General features: G+C 39.2%; 1 protein-coding gene across 1 annotated transcript in view; it reads right to left on the reverse strand.

Annotated features, from left to right (window-relative positions):
• Positions 1 to 722: 722 nt before the first annotated feature.
• The window catches only part of hmgn3 (high mobility group nucleosomal binding domain 3), a 33,980-nt gene continuing 12,019 nt past the window's right edge, over positions 723 to 22,683 (reverse strand). The window contains exons 4-6 of the mRNA XM_020939964.2: positions 13,126 to 13,176; positions 11,211 to 11,312; positions 723 to 2,709 (exon numbers count right to left, since the gene is read on the reverse strand). Of these exons, the coding sequence (XP_020795623.1) occupies positions 2,668 to 2,709; positions 11,211 to 11,312; positions 13,126 to 13,176 (195 nt within the window). The 3' untranslated portion in view covers positions 723 to 2,667. The remainder of the gene's footprint in view (positions 2,710 to 11,210; positions 11,313 to 13,125; positions 13,177 to 22,683) is intronic.

A 22,683-nucleotide genomic window follows, 5' to 3' on the forward strand; every position in this document is an offset into this window, starting at 1 on the left:
AGGACCAGGGAGAAGGTACAGGAAAAGAGGCAAGGGAGAAGGACCAGGGAGAAGGTCCAGGGAGAAGGACCAGGGAGAAGGTCCAGGGAGAAGGACCAGGGAGAAGGTACAGGAAAAGAAGGCAAGGAAGAAGGTCCAGGTGAAAAGGACCAGGGAGAGAGGAGAGGGTCCTGGGGGAAGGACCAGAGAGAAGGTCCAGGGAGAAGGACCAGGGAGAAGATCCAGGGGAGAGGGTCCAGGGTAGAGATTGACCAATATGTGTTTTCTTCTTTTTTTTTTATGGCCAATGCTGATACCGATTTAGAATCCAGAGAAACCAATGGCCGATAAATCAGTAGATAGATTAGATTTAGACTAACAAAACAATTACTTGATTTATTCTTGATTTATTATTTCATTTGATTATATAAAATTTACTACAAATTCACTGTCACTTTGTGAAGTTATCTGTTTTTATTCAAGTGTTAATAGAAGCTTTATGTGTATTATTTAGGCATCAGAGTGACCAAAACTAAATAAGGCAGATTGCCGATAGCCGAAAAAGTCCAAATATCGTCCAACCCATATATCGGTCTATCTCTAGTCCAGGGGAGAAGATCCAGGGTCCAGGGAGAGGGTGAGGGGAGAAGGTACAGGGAGAGGGGTCAAAAATGAACAAATTGAAAATGGAGAGACGGACACACACATTCACTCTGCTGCATACATTTACAAAAGGGCCGATGTGAAACAAAGGTAGATTTTATTCAGTTTTTTTCAGTGTACTGCATGTATGACTGTTCAGAAAGCCGCCAACGTGCACTCCAAAAAACCTCTGACTGCATTAGTTAAAGATGAACGCAAAATATTAAGGATGCACCGATACGATACTGGGATTGGATTTTGGGATTTTGGTCTATCGAATATCAAATTTTAGATGAATTACAGGCCAATGTTGGTTCAAAATGTCTCACAGTATTATACTTGTATTTTCCAAGGCTGTTGCGTAGTCCTCTAAATGATAAAGAACAGACACAAAACACATTTATTTGGTCGTGTTTTACCACACGACAGGAAATGGATGATATTTTCAGTCTCTGTTCTGGGGCCCGGTCAAGCAGAAGTAAACACAAGGCCAAAAATTCAAGTTAATGCATCTGATATAAAAATGTATTGAACAGATACATATGTACTCTAGTTTATGAAACTGTTGACCTTTTTTCTGTACCATTTTTGGTTCTAAAGTTCCATATGTTTTAAACAGACCATGTATGAAACATGGAACAAAAATTATTTCCCAAATTTCAAAGACCTGCAAATCATGTAAATAAATGGATGTATTTCATCATATCTTGTGTTATTCCATCTTTGAACTGTTGATGAAGGTACATGATTTAAAAAAAAAAAAAAGTATTTAAAATGATAAAAATTTGCTTGGAAGGACTGACATATTTTATAGAAATAGTTTCCTTTAATTTTGAAGTAATATTAAAGTATTTGGAAGAAAAAAGCTGACAAATTATGTAAAATCATGCACCTTCTACTTGTTTGTACAATTTTCCCTCCGTTACCATGACCTTATTAATAAAAAATTTCATGACTCAAAAAGTAAGAGGTTTTTCAACCTAATCTTGTACCATATGGTAGAAAACTATATGAAGCAAATATTCAAACCAGTTTGTTAAGGATATGTAAGTGAGAACCGCTAGTTATCACTGTTTGTATTTATTGTCCAAAACGTGCTGCATATTTCATTCCCTCTGTTACCGACATGAGTTTTTTATTTTTTTGTCAACAACTTGAAAGAATATCACAGGTTTAACTTGACCCTGTTGGAGTGTAACTCTTTCCTACATTCTGATACTTTACTTATTTCAATAGTCCCTCTAGTTTCTGAATAAGAGACATTTGAATGTCAAAAATCTGCCCGTTTCTCTCCGTTACCACTTGACCGGACCCTCTGGTATTGGTTGATATCGGGTATCGGCAGAAACTTAAAGCGAATATCGAATGGTGTTGAAAGCAATCAGTGCATCCTTATAAAAGATACATTCTTTAGAAACAGTAGTAGTAGTAAAATGTGGGACTTGTTTTCAACTGATTACTGAACTTTTAAAAAATGATCATTAAAATATGCCTAATTAAATAAGTACATTTGATTTTTAAAAACTGCTTAACTGTTAATTCAGCTTTGATCAAATATTTATAAAACAACATGTCAAAAAAGCAGTGACTGCATCTTAACTAATACGACTAAAGAAAGATATTTTTAGTCAATTCCAGTTAATTGGAGCTAATCTGGACTTTTGTGCAGTGTTGATTTGTGGCATTGAGCAGTTAATTTGGAGCTGGTAAACAATAAAGACAACGTGATGGAAACGGTACAAAAACAGCTGCCAAAATTCATAACAGTCAAGAATATTCGCAGCGATTCATAACGTAATAAGTTGCCATTTTGTCGTTCGTCTTCTGAGCGGAAATACAGTTTTTGAGGAGAAAGGGAAGAAAAAAAAAAAAGAAGTCAAATTATCGTCGATGGACAAAGTAAGTGGCATGGGGGTTGCTGGTTGTCTGTCTAAAATATTACGAGTCTAAAAAAAAGTCGACATGGTACAAAAATCGTCGGTAAAAAAAGATGGTTGCTGCCGTGGAGTCAGAGGGGACGAGTCCAGTGGGCCGCGTCCAGTTTCTTCACGCCTTCTCCTCGGTCGCCTCCTCCGCTGCCTCAGATTCCTGAAGAAGAAAAGGAGACAAGAGTTAGACAATACAGAAATAGGACCAGTGTTATACTAAAAACACACAGCAAAATAACATCACTCCAACCTGAAGATATGTTAAATAAGAAAATAATAAGAAAAAAAGTGATTATGTTTCTGTTTGAGGGGTTAGTGCTGGGTTTCAGATGACAAAGGCCAAAAGACCTTTTTTCACAATGGTCAGAAGTTCCCCGGTGTAGGTTTGTGGAAGTTACGGTTAATGTTTTTCTGTGTAAATGTGTGTGTAAATGTGTGTCGTATTCTCCAGCAGCTTCATAAATCTGCCCCATCACCAAATCTTCAACCAACAAACTCCACAAAGAATAAACATTCTAACATGAACAATTTATCCACAACTGTCAAGAGAAGAAAGACCAAAACTTAAAGAACAATGTTGAGGCATTACACTGAACAAAACTAATGTTATGTAATGAATAAAACCAAAGGAACTTGTTCACTCAGACTGATTCTACAATTAAAATTAAAAATGGTTTACTACACATCTCTAGTTCGGGGTGTAACATGTATTTGTGGCGAACTGTTTTGGTACAGGACATTTGGGTCGGTGCAGGGCTGTGCACAAGTGATTTGTGTATGTTTACATTCTGCCACTACGTGTGCAGCTACATGGAAGACTCGGCTCTTTAATATTCACCAGGGAACTCGTCGGTGATTGGGGTGACAGTGTTTCCCGCAGCGCTTCATAGTTAGAGCGGCCACCCTCACAGCAACTGCCCCCGCCTTGACTACATCCCTCCCAGCCACGTGAATCCTCACAAAACTACAGTCGTCGCGCCCCAGGACGGAATCTCCGCCAACCCCCGCCCCCCGACAGATCTGCACTTACTGCAGACAATGAGTGCGTATACATGCACATCAATAACCCGGTTACTATCGGAATAAACCAGCTACAGTAACCCGTTTCTAATAACCGGGATACTGCCATAACCGGCTGAAACCGGGTTACTGCGTATACATGCACCATCAAGAAACCGGGATACTCAAAAAACCCGATCATAACCAGGTTATTGATGTGCATGTATACGCACTCAATGTGGACAAGTTGTTTTTTTCTGGGCAAAAATCTGAAGATTGAGTAAAAGTTCATGAATTGTTAGTGCTGTGCTTTACTTTTTGAAAAGTTTTGTTTACTGTTTACAAGGTTTTAATAATATTTCAAACATTACTTGCTTATTTGAGAATATTTTATTTAACTTATTAGCACTTTGCATTTATGTTACTTTCCCATTTGTATAATGTTAAAACTAATTGTTGGTTTAATAAAAACACTGATATTATTTAATACAGATGGGGAGTAGCTAAAATAAATCTGGTCAAAGTGCTGATCTGTGTTGTAGTACAGTCAGCTCCTGGCTCTAGTCACTATAAAACTTATCAGGCTCAACTTTTGTGAATGTAACTTTTGGATATTTCATGTCAAAAGTCCAACACTGTTAAAGCCTTTAAAAAGGAGCATAAAGCATTATGTTTAGAAAGATCTGGAATTAACTATACATTCAGTTTAGTTAGTTTTTATTTGTCTTTTTTCTCTTATACATGCAGGAAGTCCTAAACGAAAGTGTCAACTCAAACTTGCTGTTCATACTCTGCTTTTCTTTGTTGGACTTCTGTCATTGTTTAACAGGATTAGAAGTATTTTTACTTCCGCCTAAACCCTTTTGGTCTGGATCCAAATGGAGCTGAAGTCGATGTTTTTGTAGAGCTGCAAAAACGACAAAATAAATGACCACTTTTACTCAATTTTGCTTTGTTCGTTTTTTCTTCTTATAACCTGACCGGAGCAGCCAGAACCACACGCCTTGACAAAACTTTACACAGACGAGTGGATCTGGAGCTGTGTCCTGTCTCCTGATTTCACAGAGTGTGACTGACAGGTGGATTAACCAATCAGAGCGACGCATGTTTACTCACATTAAAAGCAAACATGGCGGTTTATAAAAGGCAGGGAAACTACATAAAGGACTGAGAATAAACATGAAGAAGATGCTTTACCCCACTTGAGGTCAAAGAGGTTGTTTGCACACTATGACTGTCACATCTGTCAGTCTGTCCCAGGGCAGCCATGACTTCAAAATTTGCTAACCACTAAGTAATGGATAATCAACTAACAGTATTTTTAGAACTAGGGATGCAACAATATTCAATATAATATCAAATTGTTCAATACTGTTGTCACGATTTGATACACATGTTCAGACGATACACACACGTCCCTTCATGCCTGTGTTGTCGTTTTTTTGGTCCGAAAGGAAAACAATTATCGCTGTATCCTACCCCGATGCAGAAAGAAAACAGCTCCAAAGAGGCTTACAGCTGAAATATTCTAACAGAGGAAGGTTTTATCTTCCAGTCACTTTTTATTTTACTTTGATAGACCCAGGAATGACAAAGCTATTCACTTTTAAATACTTTAGAATCACTTTTGGCTTTTCATCAGCTTTAATCAAATGTGCTCATAAAAGCACCAGCGACGCAACTCGCAATAAACGCCATCTTTTTCTCTTTCTGTTGAGCCATATCTATGTAATATAACATAAATTTAGTGTCCAGAAAGAGGAGTTAGAGCTTGGTGTGTGTAAAAAGAGCAGGTGAGTGTGGGAGGAGCTGCTGTCTGTCTGTGCTGCTGCTGGAGACGAGGCAGAGCAGCACCGACACGCGACACACTCAGGACGAGAAGAAAAGAAAGTCTCTATATTAAGAGTCAACTGTTCTATTATAAAATATAAAACTGCCTGAGAAAGTCTGTTCTTAAATGCTGAGCTGTAAAACCCTTCACATATAAACTACATCTTTACAGAAGTTGTACTGTAATGTGTGGTATGTAATGTATAGTTTCGTTAACATCATATTGTTATTATATTTTACTAATTAACAGAAAAAATTAGATGAGATTTTTGTTTCATGTCTTAAAACGTATCGAAATCATATCGATATCGTGACTCGTGTATCGGGATATGACCTGCATCAATTAGAAATTAACTTTTTATTGCAAGGTTTTTGAAAATCTACCTTGATAAAGCTGATGTTGAATATTTAGTGTGTGGTTTTAAGGATCTTAGCGTGAATAAAGACTGACCGCTCATTCTAACGTGTTCAACATGCACATATTTCAATTATTCACTGTATTGAGCATCAGTCTACAGCTCTCGATCGGCCCTCTGCTTCATCTGTGTTTACATATGTGGCCCTTGATGAAAAAAGTTTGAACACTCTTGCCCTAATCAGAACATAGCTGGAGTTGTCTTTAAACAGAAAGTTCCTCTTACTGGACAATGTAAAAGTGGGCAAGGTACAAACACTCCGCAGTGCCTCGGGTTTGTACCTTGCCCACTTTTACAATTTCCAGCAAGGGGAACTTTCTGTTTGAAGACAACAGTTTTAACCCCCGTAAAGCACCTGGACTGCTATTTTTAAACTTTTTATGACCCAGTGAACAGTGTTGGGGAGTAACAGATTACATGTACTGCAGTTACGTAATCAGAGTACAAATTATGAGTAACTGTATTCAGTTACAGTTACTGTTTCAGTGAGTGGTAATTGGATTACAGTTACTTTGTTGAAATAAATGGATTACACAGCGGTATTTTCCTGAATTCCTGTTTTTACATTATTTTTTTTTTTTTTCGGTAATTCCAGGACTAAAACTAGGTCTAAACCAGGTCTAAACTAGATCTAAACTAGATCTAAACCAGGTCTAAACAAGATCTAAACTAGATCTAAACCAGGTCTAAACTAGATCTAAACTAGATCTAAACCAGGTCTAAACTAGATCTAAACTAGATCTAAACTAGATCTAAACCAGGTCTAAACCAGGACTAAACCAGGGCTAAAACCAGGTCTAAACAAGATCTAAACTAGATCTAAATCAGGACAAACATCAGGTCTAAAGTAGATCTAAACTAGATCTAAACCTGGACTAAAACCAGGTCTAAACTAGATCTAAACTAGATCTAAACCAGGTCTAAACCAGGTCTAAATCAGGTCTAAACCAGGACTAAACCGGGTCTAAAACTAGGTCTAAACTAGATCTAAACCAGGACTAAAACAGGATTTAACAGGACTAAATCATGCTGCGTAGACGTGTTTCTTATTCTTCTATCAATAATATTTTTAATACGGTTAAGTATCCTCGTCTTTGCTTCTCTACAGCAAACCAAGTAATCCAAAGTTTTCATCTTACATTACTCACTTTAAGTAATTTAATGGATTACATTATACAAACTACATTTTGGGGTATGTAATCTGTAATCTGTAGGGGAATACATTTTAAAAGTCACCTTCCCAGCACTGCCAGTGAAGCGCTCTACATCTTTTTTCTTCATCTGATAGAGCTGGAGTTGTGTTTTGTTTCATTTACACGTTTGAGTAACACTTTAATATTCGTCCGTCTACATCTCTAAAGCTCCAAATACTCTGTTCCACCTTGTGATGTCATGAAGCGGTAGTTTTTCTGTTTCAAGAGCAGCCTAAATGTGTAAGATTTGTGTGTTAAACATGTGTAAATGAAATAAAACACAACTCTAGGTCACATAATAACCTCAGAAATCAGAAAATAGCCTAATATGGGCCGTTTAAGCTCAAATATACAGCGCAGGATCGACCGTTTCTTGCTCTAAATACACCGAGTCGATCTCCTTCCCGAGTGTTACTGTGAGAGGCAGACAGGATTTTAAAGTTGTCCTTGGCCCACTTTACTGCGCCGTCAGTGGCTGTAACAATATGGGTACAGTACGATCACAGTATTGACAATATTACTGGCAATATTATGGGACGGCCTGTTTCATTACCCTCAGGACACAAGCCATCACGGGAATAGCAAACAGAGGTACAGTCTCTTTCAATTTAAAAGCCCAATTACTTTTTGCGGTGAAATAGAGCAGAGTATAATGGTTCCTTTCTTCTGCGACAAACAATGATTTTTACACTCAAGAAGCTTTTTTTAAAGGTCCTATATTACACAAAATGGATTCTAGTGAGATTGAAGTCATGTTCGAATGTTGTTACCGCCTCCAAAACAGACCTGGAGTTGTGATTTGATTCATTAATTCATGTTTGAATAACTATTAGTCCAAATGCTCTGTTCCACTTTGGGATGTCATGTGATAGTAGTTAACAGCTCCTTTTTTCTTCAGGAGAGATTGGATATTCTGCTGAAATCAAACAAATCATGTGTTTTCAGTAGGTGAGGCCTCGTCCCCTTGGTAACTGTGTGTGTGTGTGTGTGTATCAGATGTAAAATAATGTTGCCATTCTGACGACGACTCAGAGTTTGGAGCGTCATATTTTTTGCCTTGTATACAGCAAGTGGACCACGCCTCTAAACCAGAACTTAAACCAAGACTAAACCTGGTCTAAAAAAGGACTAAACAAAAACTAAACCAGAACTACAATCAGGACTAAAACCAGGACTAAACCAGGTCTAAACCAGGACTAAAAAAACAAGTTTAAACCAGGGCTAAACCAAGACTAAACCAGGACTAAAATTAGGACTAAAACCAGGTCTAAACCAGAACTAAACCAAAACTAAACCAGGACTAAAACCAGGACTAAAACCAGGTCTAAACCAAGACTAACATCAGGACTAAAACCAGGTTTAAACCAGGTCAAAACCAGGACTAAAATCAGGACTACAACTATGACTAAAACCAGGTCTAAACCAGGATTTAACCAGGACTACACCAGGACTAAACCAGGTCTAAACCAGGACTAAAATCAGGACTAAAACCAGGACTAAACCAGAACTACAATCAGGACTAAAACCAGGTCTAAACAAGGACTAAATTCAAGACTAAACCAGGAACTACACCAGGATTAAAATCAGGACTAAAACCAGGACTAAATCAAGATTAAAACCAGGTATAAATCAGGTCTAAACCAGAATTAAAACCAGGACTAAACCAGGACTAAAATTCGGACTAAAATCAGACTAAAACCAGGACTAAACCAGGACTAAAACCAGGACTAAACCAGGACTAAAATTCAGACTAAAACCAGGACTAAACCAGGACTAAACCAGGACTAAACCATGTATATTCTAAGGGGAGGCTCACATTTACCCAATTTGAAAAACCTTGAACCAAATGACTGTAGTGAAGGTGTGTGGAGTTTAAAAACACAGTGGAGTTTAAAAACACAGAGGTGGATCAGAGTGTTTTCAGTCTTAAATGTGCAGGATTTGTGTGTCAAACATGTGAATGAAACAAAACACCACTCCAGGTCGGTTTGTGACGAGAAAACAACATCATGAGTGTAATATTGGAGCTTTAACTACACTTTTTCAGAAGCCGTTTTGTTAAATACACAACCACAGCACACAGAGCACACACACACTGCACACAGAATATTAGTATTACAGTCGATGAGTTTAGTGATGGAGCACTCTGGAGGATTATCAGTGGTCATACCCTTCACCCGGACTGTCTCACTCTGCCCTCGCACTGACATCAGAGACGGAGCTGTGGTTCTAATGGAGGACACACGCACACACGGACGAGACACATAGATCTATACAACATGTGTGTGTGTGTGTGTGTGTGTGTTGAGAGAGTACGTGAGTGTGTGAGTGTACGTAAATAAGATATGTGTGTTTGTGTGTTCATAAACAATAAGACAAGCAAAACAAAATGATTAACTTTTTGTTTTCAGAAAGAAGCATGTTTTTTTTTATTGTTATTAAAGATGCAATATGTAACTTTACCAGGTCTATTAATCACCTCCTCGTCTCCAAGGAGATGTTCCAGAGTGTTAAAGATCAACCGATTTTTGCTGTTTTTACGATTTCAGCTGTCAGACTTTATTCTCCACTAGTAGCCAATATTTAATTTTCAGTTCTGATACCGATATCGATACTTCAGCTTTGCATATCTGCCGATACCCGGTATTAACCGATGCAGGTGTTTATTTCATTAAACACAGCTAACTTATTACACAAGAGATTCAATCGTGTTATGCAAGTGTTATTTAACCTTCAAATAACTACAGAACAGCTTTGTAGGAATTAAAGTTCAAACATCATGAGACGATCTATACAGAGTAAAGAACCTTTAAAAAATATTTGTGTGCATAAGATAGAAATCCGTGCATATTTGTCTGTAGTTATGCATAAAATAAATATTTGTAAACTCTTGAATGAGTCCAGGCATACATCAAATGTACTGTGTGTATTTTATCCATCAGAATACGAATTGAAAACTTAAGACATCAAGAATTACAATCACCAAATGAAAATTTAGTATTACACTTTCTTCAGCACGAACACGAATTCACAGGCACGAGTCAAATGTCAAAAATACATCCTCACTTCACAAGCATTATTTATTGAGCAGAAGAAACATCGATTGAGATGCCGGATTTTTGCACTGCATATGGACTGAACCAAGACTGAACCAGGAAAAAATCTGGACTAAACCAGGACTAAACTATCCGCAAAGTGCGATCGGGCGATGGCTGAGCTTAGCCCCATGGGGCGCGGATTTCTGCGCTGGTCCTTTTGTCTGCGGTCACTCAACGGTCTACGCAGGTGCACCTCCAGGCCCGTCCTGCCACTCAGTCCTGATTCACTTCTGGTTTAGACATGGTTTAGTCCTAATTCATTCCTGTTTTAGTCCTGGTTCAATCCTATTTCAGTTTGTATGCGGCGCAAAAGTCCGGCATCTGTGAATTTGTGTTCGTACTGAAGAAAGCGTAATCGTAAATTTTCATTTGGTGATATATTCATATTGGTAATTCTTGATGTCGTAACTTTTCAATTTGTATTCTGATGGATAAAACACACACAATACATTTTATGTACGACTGGCCTCATTCGGGAGTTTACGAATACTTATTTTATGCTCAACTACAGACAAATATGCACACATTTCTGTCATATGCACATGAATAGTTCTAGTCCAAAATCAGTCTGTAAATATTCTTATTACATCTAATTAAAGGCGAGACCAGAATATCAATTTATGAACTGATATTATGGAACCAATAATTGATCCAGCAAAATGTTCACTATTCCATTTCCCTACAGATGCATAAAGCTCCATTTTAACCCTTATGTTTAAAGAGATGAGACGACAAAAATGTGACCTTATCCTGTTTGAAGTTAAACAAGAATATGAATGAGTTTTCACTAAATTCATGTAATTCAGTAAATGACTAAATGCTACTAAAATCAGATAATTTGGGGGAAATTATCTAAATTGGCTCCAAAATATCAGCAGAGCTCTCTAGACTTAAAACAATCAGTATCGGTTGTGAAAAAAAAAAAACTAAACATAACGATCGATCTCTACAGAATACAGCTTCAAACGCCAAAAGCCAGATCTGTGGAGAGGCGACTCTGCTCACAGTATGAAGGCATGTCTTTCAAGTTTTTTTTTTTTTTTTTTAAAGCCTAACACCTGTAACAAAATCTCACCAGAAAAGTTACGTAGTGCATCTTTAAGTCTCAGCCAGTCCTGCTCTTACCTCATTGTTCTTCGTATCACCATTGTGGGCGGAGCCATCATCTTTCTTTCCTTTAGCTCCGCCTTTCTTCGCAACCTTTGATACCTTTTCTTCTGCCACCTTCTGAAGAACAAAAACAGAGCACAAATATTTTTAACGAAACAATATTTTACGAGCCAATATTGCCCAATACTTAAGTGATACTGTCGATATGTGCAGTTTGTTTCTAAAAGTCCAGTTGTGATCTTTTTCATGTGACGATAACCTTTAGCGGTGATATTGACATTTTTTGATTTAGTAATTCTCTGTTTAATGCAGCTGTATCCACAAACACACATTTTACTCCACACACGTCTCTTGCTGCTCAGCCTTCACAGTGACATGAGGCTTTGACCAGTCAGTGTGATGTGAACTCTGAGAAACGTGCAGATAGATTTAGTTAAAGGCAACATATAGATCAGGGCTCTCCAGTTTTTTTCCTCCAGTGAGCTCCTTTATGAAACAAAAATGCCACACAGTTACACACTTTAGCGGTTAGAAAAAATTGAGTAAAGAGCCTAGGCAAGCCTTAGATTAGATCAGGACAGTTAGATGCCTAAAACATAAAGCATTATCCATGTATTAATGCACAAATGCAGGCATTAAAAGCTTGCATTTACAATGATATAAGCATTTATCTTAGTTATTCAGCACAATATGTATGATTCAGAAGTTCCTTGGCGAGCTACTTGGAAGAAGGGAGTGGAGAGCGACTGGGAGCTCCTGAGCTCCAGGTTGGGGACACCTGATTTAAACAGTAACAGCATGAATGGTAATATGTCAAAATCAGGATCTGGCTCTAAGAAAATTGTGATATTATTATTATTATTAATTTTTTTTAATGACATATAACAATTTGCAGTCTAGCCACTCTTCAGACATGAAAGTTTAAGTTTCACACCTGTTTTATTTATAGGTCCATGTGTAGTCACCTGACCCACGTGATCAGTCCCAGTGTTAAACAGTTTGACTGCAATTGTTGAATGAAATCTGTAGTCCAAACACGTGCTCACTCTGTTTTAAAGTGGTATATCAGTTTGTTACAGCCAAAAATATTTACACTATTTACAATTTATATACAATTGATATAAATATACAAATATATTATATAAATATATTAGTACTATATTAGACTATAAATGTGTTATTACTTAGTGCTTATATACTATTTGTATATAAATTGTATATAAATACAATTTATATACAAATAAAGTGCTAATAATAGTACTGTTACTGGTGTGAAGAGATCTAGGTGGCAGACAAAGGCGGGGGCCTTGATGACCGGATCTCCTGACGTGGAAACTGGCCCTGGGGACATGGAATGTCACCTCCCTAGGGGGATGAGCCTGAGCTTGTGTGGGAGGTTGAGTGTTACTGATTAGATATAGTCAGGCTCATCTCCATGCACAGTTTGGGCTCTGGAACCCAACTCCTCCTAATAGTACTGTTTTGTACTATAAATTTCATTCAACACTTGTTATCAGCTTTTGAACATTGGGACTGAAGAAACGTCACATTGTGGTGTCATTAAAATCAAGATTTGGGAGTTTCAGAGAACTGCAGTGCAGTCTCTTTCTTTTCTTGTACAATGTTGTCTTTGGATTGCTTTCACGGCTTTTATTGGATGTGCTTGTCTTTATTACCAGTATGATTTTTGGCCCACCCCTACCTTGGTCCTAAACAGATACTTTGTGGATCCCAAAAGAAATTCAACCTTCAGCAGCAGCAACAAAAAAACAAACATGGCAACATAGAAAATATCTATCAAGTTAGCAGTCACTTAGTGCATATCTCCTAAATGAATGCTGTATTAAAATGTCCTGCAGTTTTTCTTTCTATTTGCACCAAAACACAGATGTTACTGGTAAAATGTAATGAAATGTGAAGAGTATTTTACCTTGACAGCAGTTTTCTTGGGTTTGACCTCAGGCTTGGGAGGAGCAGGTTTCTGCACAAACAGATCCACAGTCAGAACTGACCAAAAGATTACAGTTTCAAATAACAACCCCAAATCCTACTGATACTCTGCAGTGACACCACGCTGGGGGTGTCCCACTTGTGTGTGCATGGAGGAATGTTCAGCAGTTACTATGGTGATAAAAGCACACATAGAGAACTGGTTTCACCGGTTTCGAGATGATGCTATGGCAGAGGAATAAAGGGAAGGCCTAATACACTTAAGCTTCAGACTACACCTTTCAGTCTGTGAATGTTAAAGGTGCACTGTGGAACTTTAAAGCTGGGGTTCCCTCATCAGTTTATTTCCATGGAGATGTCATTACTCTGGCTGGAATGTTCCACAGTGTGACATTAAACAGCTCTACTACACTACATTTATTCACTTACAGGTGATTTTATAGCTCAGAAAATAGAAAACAGAAACATTTTAAATAGAAAAACAGGGATTCTGACTGTGAGTGGGTCGCCTCTCCACAGATCTGACCTGTAACTTGGTCTGGTTTGGTCTCCATGCAGATAGAAAGGTTTAAGACCTCATACTATGAAACATTCCAGACAAATCAATAACATCTCCATGGAGAAAAATATTTGACGGACCCTCCACCGGAAAAGTTACACAGTGCACCTTTAAATATGACTATATATGTTTGTGAAATAATGTCGGAATAAACTTATCATTATCAATCAATAGGCAAATACAGTCAATGAAGTGTAAAGATCATCTGAAAACTCAAGAAATACTACAAAATTGGCTTGAATGCATTTTCACATTATGTTCGACTAATGCTCAGATTAAAGTCTAACAAAGCCTCAGACAGAGCAGTGCCTACAGTTAGCATCACACTCCCAGGGAATGTTGATGAGGTCAGCTGTAGTATCAATAGGCCTATGATATTTACCGTATTTTCTGCACTATAGGGCGCTCTGGATTATAAGACGCACTGTCATTAAATGGTCTATTTTCGAACTTTTTTCACAAATAAACTGCACAGGACTTTAAATGAAACCCAACAGTTGGACGGGTGAGTGGTTTTGTTTGTTTGTGGCGTTCACGGTGACTCTGGGCTTTGTTCAGTTGTGGCGTGTAGGGAGGGTGCTGTCTGGGGCCAACTGGATTGTCGGCGTGTTCGCAGTGACTCAGTTGTTCAGTTGTGTCTAGAAGTGGCACATTGCACTCGCTTTTTCGGTTCGTTCCTCCGTTCCGTTCCTCGTCGGCGTGGAGTGATGAGTGTGTCTGTGGGTGTTTTTCGCTGTGCGGTCGCTGTCTGCTCCGTGTGTGTTTGTGGCTTTGTAGTTTACTGAAGTCGTGCTGGGACACTCTCTGGGACACGCTCTGGATTGTGGGGCGTGCAGTTGTTTTTTGATGCAGTTGGAGGCTTAAGAATGCGCCCTATAGCCCGGAAAATATGGTACACAAAATTGAGTCTTGTGAGCTTTAAACCAGGTTATAATGTTGTTACTTCATCAAAAACAGACCTGGAGTTGTGTTTTGTTTCTTTCACATATTTTCAATGTCATGAAGCAGTAGTCTTCGAGTTGACAGCTACAGTACCTTTTGCCTTTAGTTCAGAAGAGATTGACAGTTCCAGGGCTGAAATCATCCAAATAATGATTCTAGTGAAGGTGTGTGGACTAAATATACAGGGTTTGTGTGTTAAACTTGTGTGAATGAAACAAAACACAGCTCCATGTTTGTGATGTGGAAACAACATTGTAACAGATCAGAAAATAGTGTAATATGGGCTAAGGCTGCTCAATTACGGACAAAATAATCATCACGATTATTTTACTCAATACTGAAATCACGATTATTCAAACGATTATTTTTATGTTACACGATGCATGTATTCTCTCTCTCTAAAAGACACTTTGTTATTGATAATTTATGCAAAACTTTCAAATTAAAACTAAATACAGGCTACAAATATGAACCTTAGAGCGGTTTTAAGACATCAAATGAATAAGATAAACTTTGAACGTGAGATAAGGCGGAAAAACATCAATGTATCCAAAATAAACTATGTGTCGTTTTTTGATGGGGTTGGAGGTTTAAGAGCGCGCCTAATAGCCCAGAAAATACGGTAACTTATATAGGTGAGTTTCATTGTTGACAAAAGTGCGCGTTGCATGCTGGGAATTATTTTGGTCGGCGGCAAGAAACACTAATTCAACATGACGGACGGAGCGAGAAAGCACGTAAAGGGTATTGATCCCGGTTATTTATCCACTCTAACGGCAGACGACCCAAGACCATTTGACCAGAAATTGGTCATAAGCATCGATGGACGCCAAATCATCCTTTTCAACCCTGACAAAAGGTGGACCAAACCAAATCTCTGGTCGGAATCGCCAACTACCTGGACAAATATTCACTTCGGCGATATCCACAATGACTTGGTGGAAACTCCTGGGCCATTCACAGCAGAAAAGATGAAAACCTCCAAGAGTCTCGATGTGTTGTTGAACTTGTTGGAGTCCACGGTTTGCTAGGATCTTCTACGTTTGCTCTGCGGATGTTTGAAAGTCGTTTAATTCGCCGTTAGCGGTTCTTTTCACTCAGAATATGAAAAAGACATTTTCCTTCTTCCGTGCTTCCATTTGTGCATCCGATAATGCAGCAGGAATTTACCATTATCGGGGATAAATACGCGAGGTTACGCACTGTGTTTGACCGCTATCGTGTTTCTTGCCTCCAACCAAAATATTTCCCAGCATGCAACGCGGGCTTTTAATAACAATGACATCAGCTGAAACTCACCTATAGTGACAATGGATTTTAGTTAGATAAATCCAATAGTGAGTAGAAGCGCGTATATTATCTGTATCTGAAAACCACCAATAACATAGTAACATAGTAAATCTTATACTGTCTTCAGAAACTATTGTGTAACTTTATCGTATTGACCTAAAACAGTGACATGAAAAAAAAAAAACACATGAAAAAATTACGGCCTTAACAAAATAGAACCTTTTTTGTTGACTTCGAGAACAAAAATGGTTGAGATGAAGTTAAAAACATGCTGTAACTGCCCTGAGCACTCCACATTTAAATAAAAACACGCCATTTACATACACTTTTACAAAAAAAAATACAACAAATAAATATAAATATACAGACAATCGTGAAGTTGGCTTGTACGAAACAAAAGAAATGCAGACTCTATATGATTTCCTGTACCATTTTACATGAGGGAGAACATGCAAATGAGACCCAAAGACGCCCGAAGACAAGGATTCACATGCAAAATATAAACGGACACGCAGGGTCTGTCTGAGAGCTGCACTGGACTTTACACTGTACACATAATAAACTATTTACAACCACCACAGGGATGATTTTGGCATGACTAAAAATAGTATAACACACATTCACTCCCTCTCTGCTGCTCTACTGTGTGTTATTGTTACTAAAACCAAAGAAAAAATGTGATTGTTAAATTTAAACTTTAATTAAAACATTATTTTAAAGGGACAGTTCGGAATTTTGGACACAGGACGTCATTTCCTAGTGAGCCAGAGCGATGAGACACTTTTTGAAATATTCCATCCAGTCCTTGTATTTGCAGAGGTCGTTGGTGTTAGACTAGTGCATGTCAATGGTCATAGTTCTCCTGCCACTAAAAACAGTCTTACCCACTCCACAAAACACCCCAAACAAATCTATTATTACACCAGACTGTCCATGTGAATGTCTGTGTCGATAGAATAATTTTAGAAGTAAAACTAACCTTGCATTTGAAGGATTTATGTCTGAGCAGCAGTAGTGAGTTGTTAGCCTGATTCATGAGCCGGTTTCAATTCGTGGAAACAGTGTGACCTCGCAGCATTAGGATTCGTTCGCTCGACGGTAGGTGGGTACTTTTTTATTTAAAGGTTGTATGGAGGATTTTGTTTGTTTGTTTTGTTTCAAGTTGTCAATGATAGCATTATAGAGGTGCAGTAGCCTTGTAATTATGATGACCAAAAAAAGAGAATAAAAATTAATCAACTCTGGACGTGGTGGGGCTAAACATTTGTAGATAACGACACTGCCTCGTTATCTGTTAGCTGACAGGCTGTCAATCAATCTCCTACGTTTCTAGCGTAACTGACTTGCCTGCGCGCCGCCGGTACGTGGTTTACCTACGCCTGTCACGCAGTCCACAGATGCACAGACGCAAGACGCACAGACGCTGTTTACTCCACCAACGCAACAGTTCTTAGCGGCTTTTTTTGACCTATATCTTCCTCGCAGTTCGCACAAAGTTTGTTGCAATGGCAGACAAGAATCCAGGAGCAGTTAGCCGCAAAAGAAAGTCAGTTTTGAGGTCGCTGAAAGAAGAAGACAAGGGGAAAAGCAGCGAAGCTAACTAAGTGATTCTTGAAGATTCATTCCAGCGATGGCGCAACTGAAGCAGACGCAGGGTCTAAAGACTGACATTGGTCGCCAAATTACTCCTGGACAGGTCACTTCTGCTTATTATGAAAACGTACTTTATTTCCAAGAGCTAGTCAAACGTTTTTCAGGACACGAAAGCGATATCCTATGTCTGAAAACGTAATTTTCAAGGCAAAGAAAGAGTCCGCTTGCTGCTGTGTGTTGTAGCTAGTTCATTCGCACGGAATCTCCGCGCACCTTCCTGCTCCTGTCCCCGCTGCCCGACCGCTCTTCCCCCTGCTCCTCATTTCTCCGGGCACGAAATCTCCGCGCACCGCTCCCCTCTCCTCTCCTCTCTCCCTGCTCCGCTCCTGCTCCTCACTTCTCGTCCGAACGAAATGTCCGCACACCCGCTCCCCCTCCTCACTTCTCCGTCTTGCCTAACCACACTGTAGTTAGTTGTTTACAAGTCATGTGCAGCACCGGCTGTAAACAAACCTGTTTCTGGCGTAAAGAGGAGGCGGGAGAAGGCGTTTTTACGTAGGGAGCTGTGGGGGAGGGGGGGTGGTTTCACGCATGCGCAACATTTGAAAAAGGACAAACAGTCTGGATTTCTCGTCTTGGAAAATCTCTATACAACCTTTAACCAATCGCTGCTATTTGGTCGTGACGTATGTAATGCACTAAATCCTGTAGGAAGAAAGACAATAACATCTGTTCCCTTGATAAAATTCACCAAACATTCTCTTTGTTCCGGCTTTAAATCTTCGATCTGGGGAATCGTTAACAACACAGAATGTCAGTCTTCGTCTACATCCATCTCGACGCTTTGTTTACTGTTGTGCTGTTCCACAAAAGGGACACACACAGACGCGACGAGTTTGATGTCAAGGCTCACAGCTCTTCTCTGATTGGCCAGTGTGTAGTTTACAACTTCCGGGGTTCTTGCAAACTGTCTAGTGTATTCTGATTCCTGACCTAGTCGCTGGAGAGAAATTAAATTGAGCAGAGGCACTAGGTGGCATCAGCCTGACTAGTAAGTTTACTCAAGCCTCGGGGTTTCAAAATGGCCGCCCATTCAAGTCAATGGGCCGAGCTCAATGGCGCATGATCCCAGATTAGCCTTTAGCCTGGCGAGGTACTTCCGGTGGCTGTGGGCCGACCGAGCATGCGCAGTAGTGCTCTTTTCTCCCCCGGGCTCACGCGAATGCACGCGACCGCACGCACGGAGCGCGGTCTCGTGTATCATGTGATCGTTTTGACCAATCAGAGCGATAGGAGCTAGAGTGGAGCAGAGCAGAGCCGGAGCTAACGATTATAAAGCGTTTTTAAAGACAACTGAAGGATTTTGAGCTGAAAAAAGTTTATGATCTAAAAATAGGTAAAAATCACCACAAAATCCAAATTTTTTTTAAAAGTTGAAGGTGCCCTGTCAGCCAAACACGAGCAGTTTGTGATTACATTGTGCACTATGAGAAGAATCTTGTCTCGGCCCATGTTTTTTTTCCGCTGTAGTACCACTGAGTGACCACTACGTCAACTGGAGGCAGCTACAAGCAGCAACACTGTATCCACTTATTTTAATAGATCCATGCTTGTACTTCCTGATAGAAAGCTCGGCAGCGGCGGACTGATATCACCTAGCACCTGTCTTACCGGCAAATTAACATTCCACTGCTGCTGAGAAAATAGTCCCTCAACATGCGACAATTCATGTGATACAAGATTGGTTTTATTTCAAACATTATTCTATCCACACAGACATTCACATGGACAGTCTGGTGTAATAATAGATTTGTTTGGGGTGTTTTGTGGAGTGGGTAAGACTGTTTTTAGTGGCAGGAGTATTGTAACTATGACCATTGACATGCACTAGTCTAGCACCAGCGACCTCTGCAAATACAAGGACTGGATGGAATATTTCAAAAAGTGTCTCCACGCGTTTCCAGCACTCTGGATCAACTAGGAAATGAGGTCCTATGTCGTATGAATGTTTCACAGTATGGCATTAAACCTTTCTATTAGGGATGTAACAATATCCATATTTCACGCTATGATATTATCACTATATGCCTCTCACGGTACGATATTTATTGCAAAATTTTGGAGGGGTTAACAGAATTGTACATATGGTATTTTTTCCTTTTAAAATACCTTGACCAGTCTTCTATGTGAATCATTACTGACATATTCCAACGATATAAGATTTAAAAGTTATTTTATGATGTAGTAAAGTAAGTAAAGGATCATGGTCTGTGCAGTTCCCTTTTTTTAAATACTTTTAAGTAAAAAAAATTGCAATCCGATATATGTTGATGGACCACGACATTATTGTGAGAGTTCTGATGATACGATACCACGATATTTCTGTTATTGTTACATCACTACTTTCTGTCTTCATGGAGACCAAACCAGACCTGTCAGATCTATGGAGAGGCGACCAAAAATATACACAGTGCACCTTTAATATCCACTTTAAGATGCACCGTGTTGCTTTTGGTGTGAGGTCTGCCGCTTGTCTACTTCTTGTATTCATGGAGATGTTATTGCTTAGCTGGGAATGTTCCACAGTATGGCATTACACTTATCCAAGTCCGCGAAGACATGAGGAAGCCAAATCCGTGTGTCATTCATTCATTCGTTTTTCAAAATATAACCAAAAATAAGGAAAAAAAAACTATAATTTTCTTCATTATTTGTCTTCAAACCCAAAATGAAAAAAAAAAAAAGATAATGATTTGTTTTTCAGTTTTCGATTTTGTGTTTAAATGAATAATGGAAAAAAAAGATAATGGTCGTTTCCCCTTTCTGTTACTTAAACTGTGATGCCGGACTGAATCAGGACTGAATCAGGATTGAATCAGGACTGAACCAGGTCTAAACCAGGACTAAACCAGGTCTAAACCAGGTCTAATCCAGGACTAAACCAGGTCTAAACAAGGACTAAACAAGGTCTAAACCAGGTCTAAACCAGGACTGAACCAGGACTGAACCAGGTCTACCAGGTCTAAACCAGGACTAAACCAGGACTAAACCAGAACTAAACCAGAACTGAATCAGGGATAAACCAGGATTGAACCAGATCATGGTCTGAGTCCTGGTTCAGTTCTGGTTCAGTCCTGGTTCAGTCTGGCATCACAGTTTAAGTCACGGAAACGGGAAACAAACGTTATCCTTTTTTTCCATTATTCATTTAAACACAAAATCGAAAACTGAAAAAACAAATCTTTACCTGTTTTTTTTTTTTTTTTTTCTCCATTTTGGTTTTGGAATCAAATAATGAAGAAAATAGTTTTTTCATTTTCTTATTTTTGGTTTTATTTAGAAAAACTAATGAACAAATGAAACATGGATTAAGCCAAGTTACACGTCAGATCGTCTCACGGTAACAAGACGTGTTTATCAAGATATGTAGCAATAATAATCAGGGATGTCACAATAACCGAAATATTGTGATATCATATCGTCAAAATTCTCACAATATATCGAATTAAAAGTTCCTTTGCTTAAATGCAATTAATTTTATAGCAGCAACAGCTTATGAACATTGGAAACTACATCTCCCATGATTCATTTCAGTGGAGACAACATGAAGAAATATGTTTTTTACTTAAATTTTTCGAATTATGACAGAAATAATTCACACTAAAATCTTGTCAAGGTAATTTAAAAGCAAAAAAGTGTTCCATCTACAAAATATGTCAATAAATATCGTGCTGTGAGATGAACGCAATGGACAAAAGCGTCATTTCCGTGCTGAAGAAACACAAAACGTCTCCGTGGAGGAAAGCAGATCGTGGCCCACCTCCAGAAAACTTACATAATGCAGCAGAGCACACTGGACCCATAGGCAGTCATCAATTGATAGATAGTAAAACACTATCGCCATGGTAACCGGAGTTGTTCTGAATGATCACATCAGTTCTGCATTTAAAGGAAAGTCCGTGTAATTACACTTTGGCATTGACAGGTGTGTGTGGCACACTCGTCGTAGCTCTTATAGTGACTTCATTGAACCCGTGTCTTTGATGGCGAATCCAAGGTGAGCGCATTGATTTGAATAGACGGCGCTCGGACCTGTTGGAGCAGAGTAATGCTGTGCTCTAAATGAGTAAAGACACTACATAAAGAGGCTATAGGGGCGAACTGTCTCAGGTGCTTCTAACAATGCAGCTCTAGCAAACAGACAACACTGAAAAGGACCAAGGACACCATAGAAAAGACCCAGTCAGCTCAGACTTAACAACTGTCTCTTTATCAAATGCATGCATTAAATTAAAGGTGCATTGCGTAGCTTTTCTGGTTGGTGGTCCGTCACCTGCTTGTTTCTACAGATATAAACAGCTCCAGATGTGAAAAATCCCTCAGTCGTCCAGGTAGGATCCATGGCAAAAGGAGAAATTCAATTTGTCAACTGGACAAAAGTTTATTTGGTCGAATACGAGTCATGAGCTGAGTTGTTTACTCGACAGTAAGTGGGCACTTTTTTATTTAACCAATCGCTGCTGTTTGGTTGTGATGTATGTAATGCACCTTCTAACGGGGTTAACTGGTATATTAAGCTTTTCCCAAATCCCGGAGGAAGAAGGGCAATAACGTCTTTCCCCTTGATAAAATTCACCAAACATTCTCTTTGTTACGGCTTTAAATCCTCGATCTCGGGAATCGTTGCCAACACAGAATTTTTGGCTCTTCGCTGATTGGTTGGTGCCTGAACTCACACTTCCAGGGTTTTTGCGAACCATCTAGTGTATTCTGATTCCTGACCTAGTCGCTGGAGAGAAATGAAATTGAGCGGAGGGGCTAGGTGGCGCCAGCCTGGCTAATGTCTCAGTTCATCCAAGCTGCTTCTTCAGTTTTGGTCCGACATTGGTGACACTTCCTTATATCTGCTGCAGAGAGGAACTAACTGTGAATGAGGAGCTAGTGAAACTACTCTGAAACTAACCTATTGGTTAGTGTTGTGACCCTAGCTTGTGTCTGTATGTTGTGGGTGCAGGTTTGTGTTGTTGCTGGCTCTCTCCCCCTAACTTCCAGATTCCTAAGAGCGAGAGCCAACCCAACGAGCTACACCTGATTGTGAGCGTGGAACACCACCTTTAAAAGCCGGCTGCTGGAGACTGCCCTTTCTCTTCTCTT

The sequence above is a fragment of the Boleophthalmus pectinirostris genome, unplaced genomic scaffold (genome assembly GCF_026225935.1).
Source record: "Boleophthalmus pectinirostris isolate CB_2022bp ecotype Guang Dong unplaced genomic scaffold, ASM2622593v1 HiC_scaffold_13, whole genome shotgun sequence".
NCBI lineage: Eukaryota > Metazoa > Chordata > Actinopteri > Gobiiformes > Gobiidae > Boleophthalmus > Boleophthalmus pectinirostris.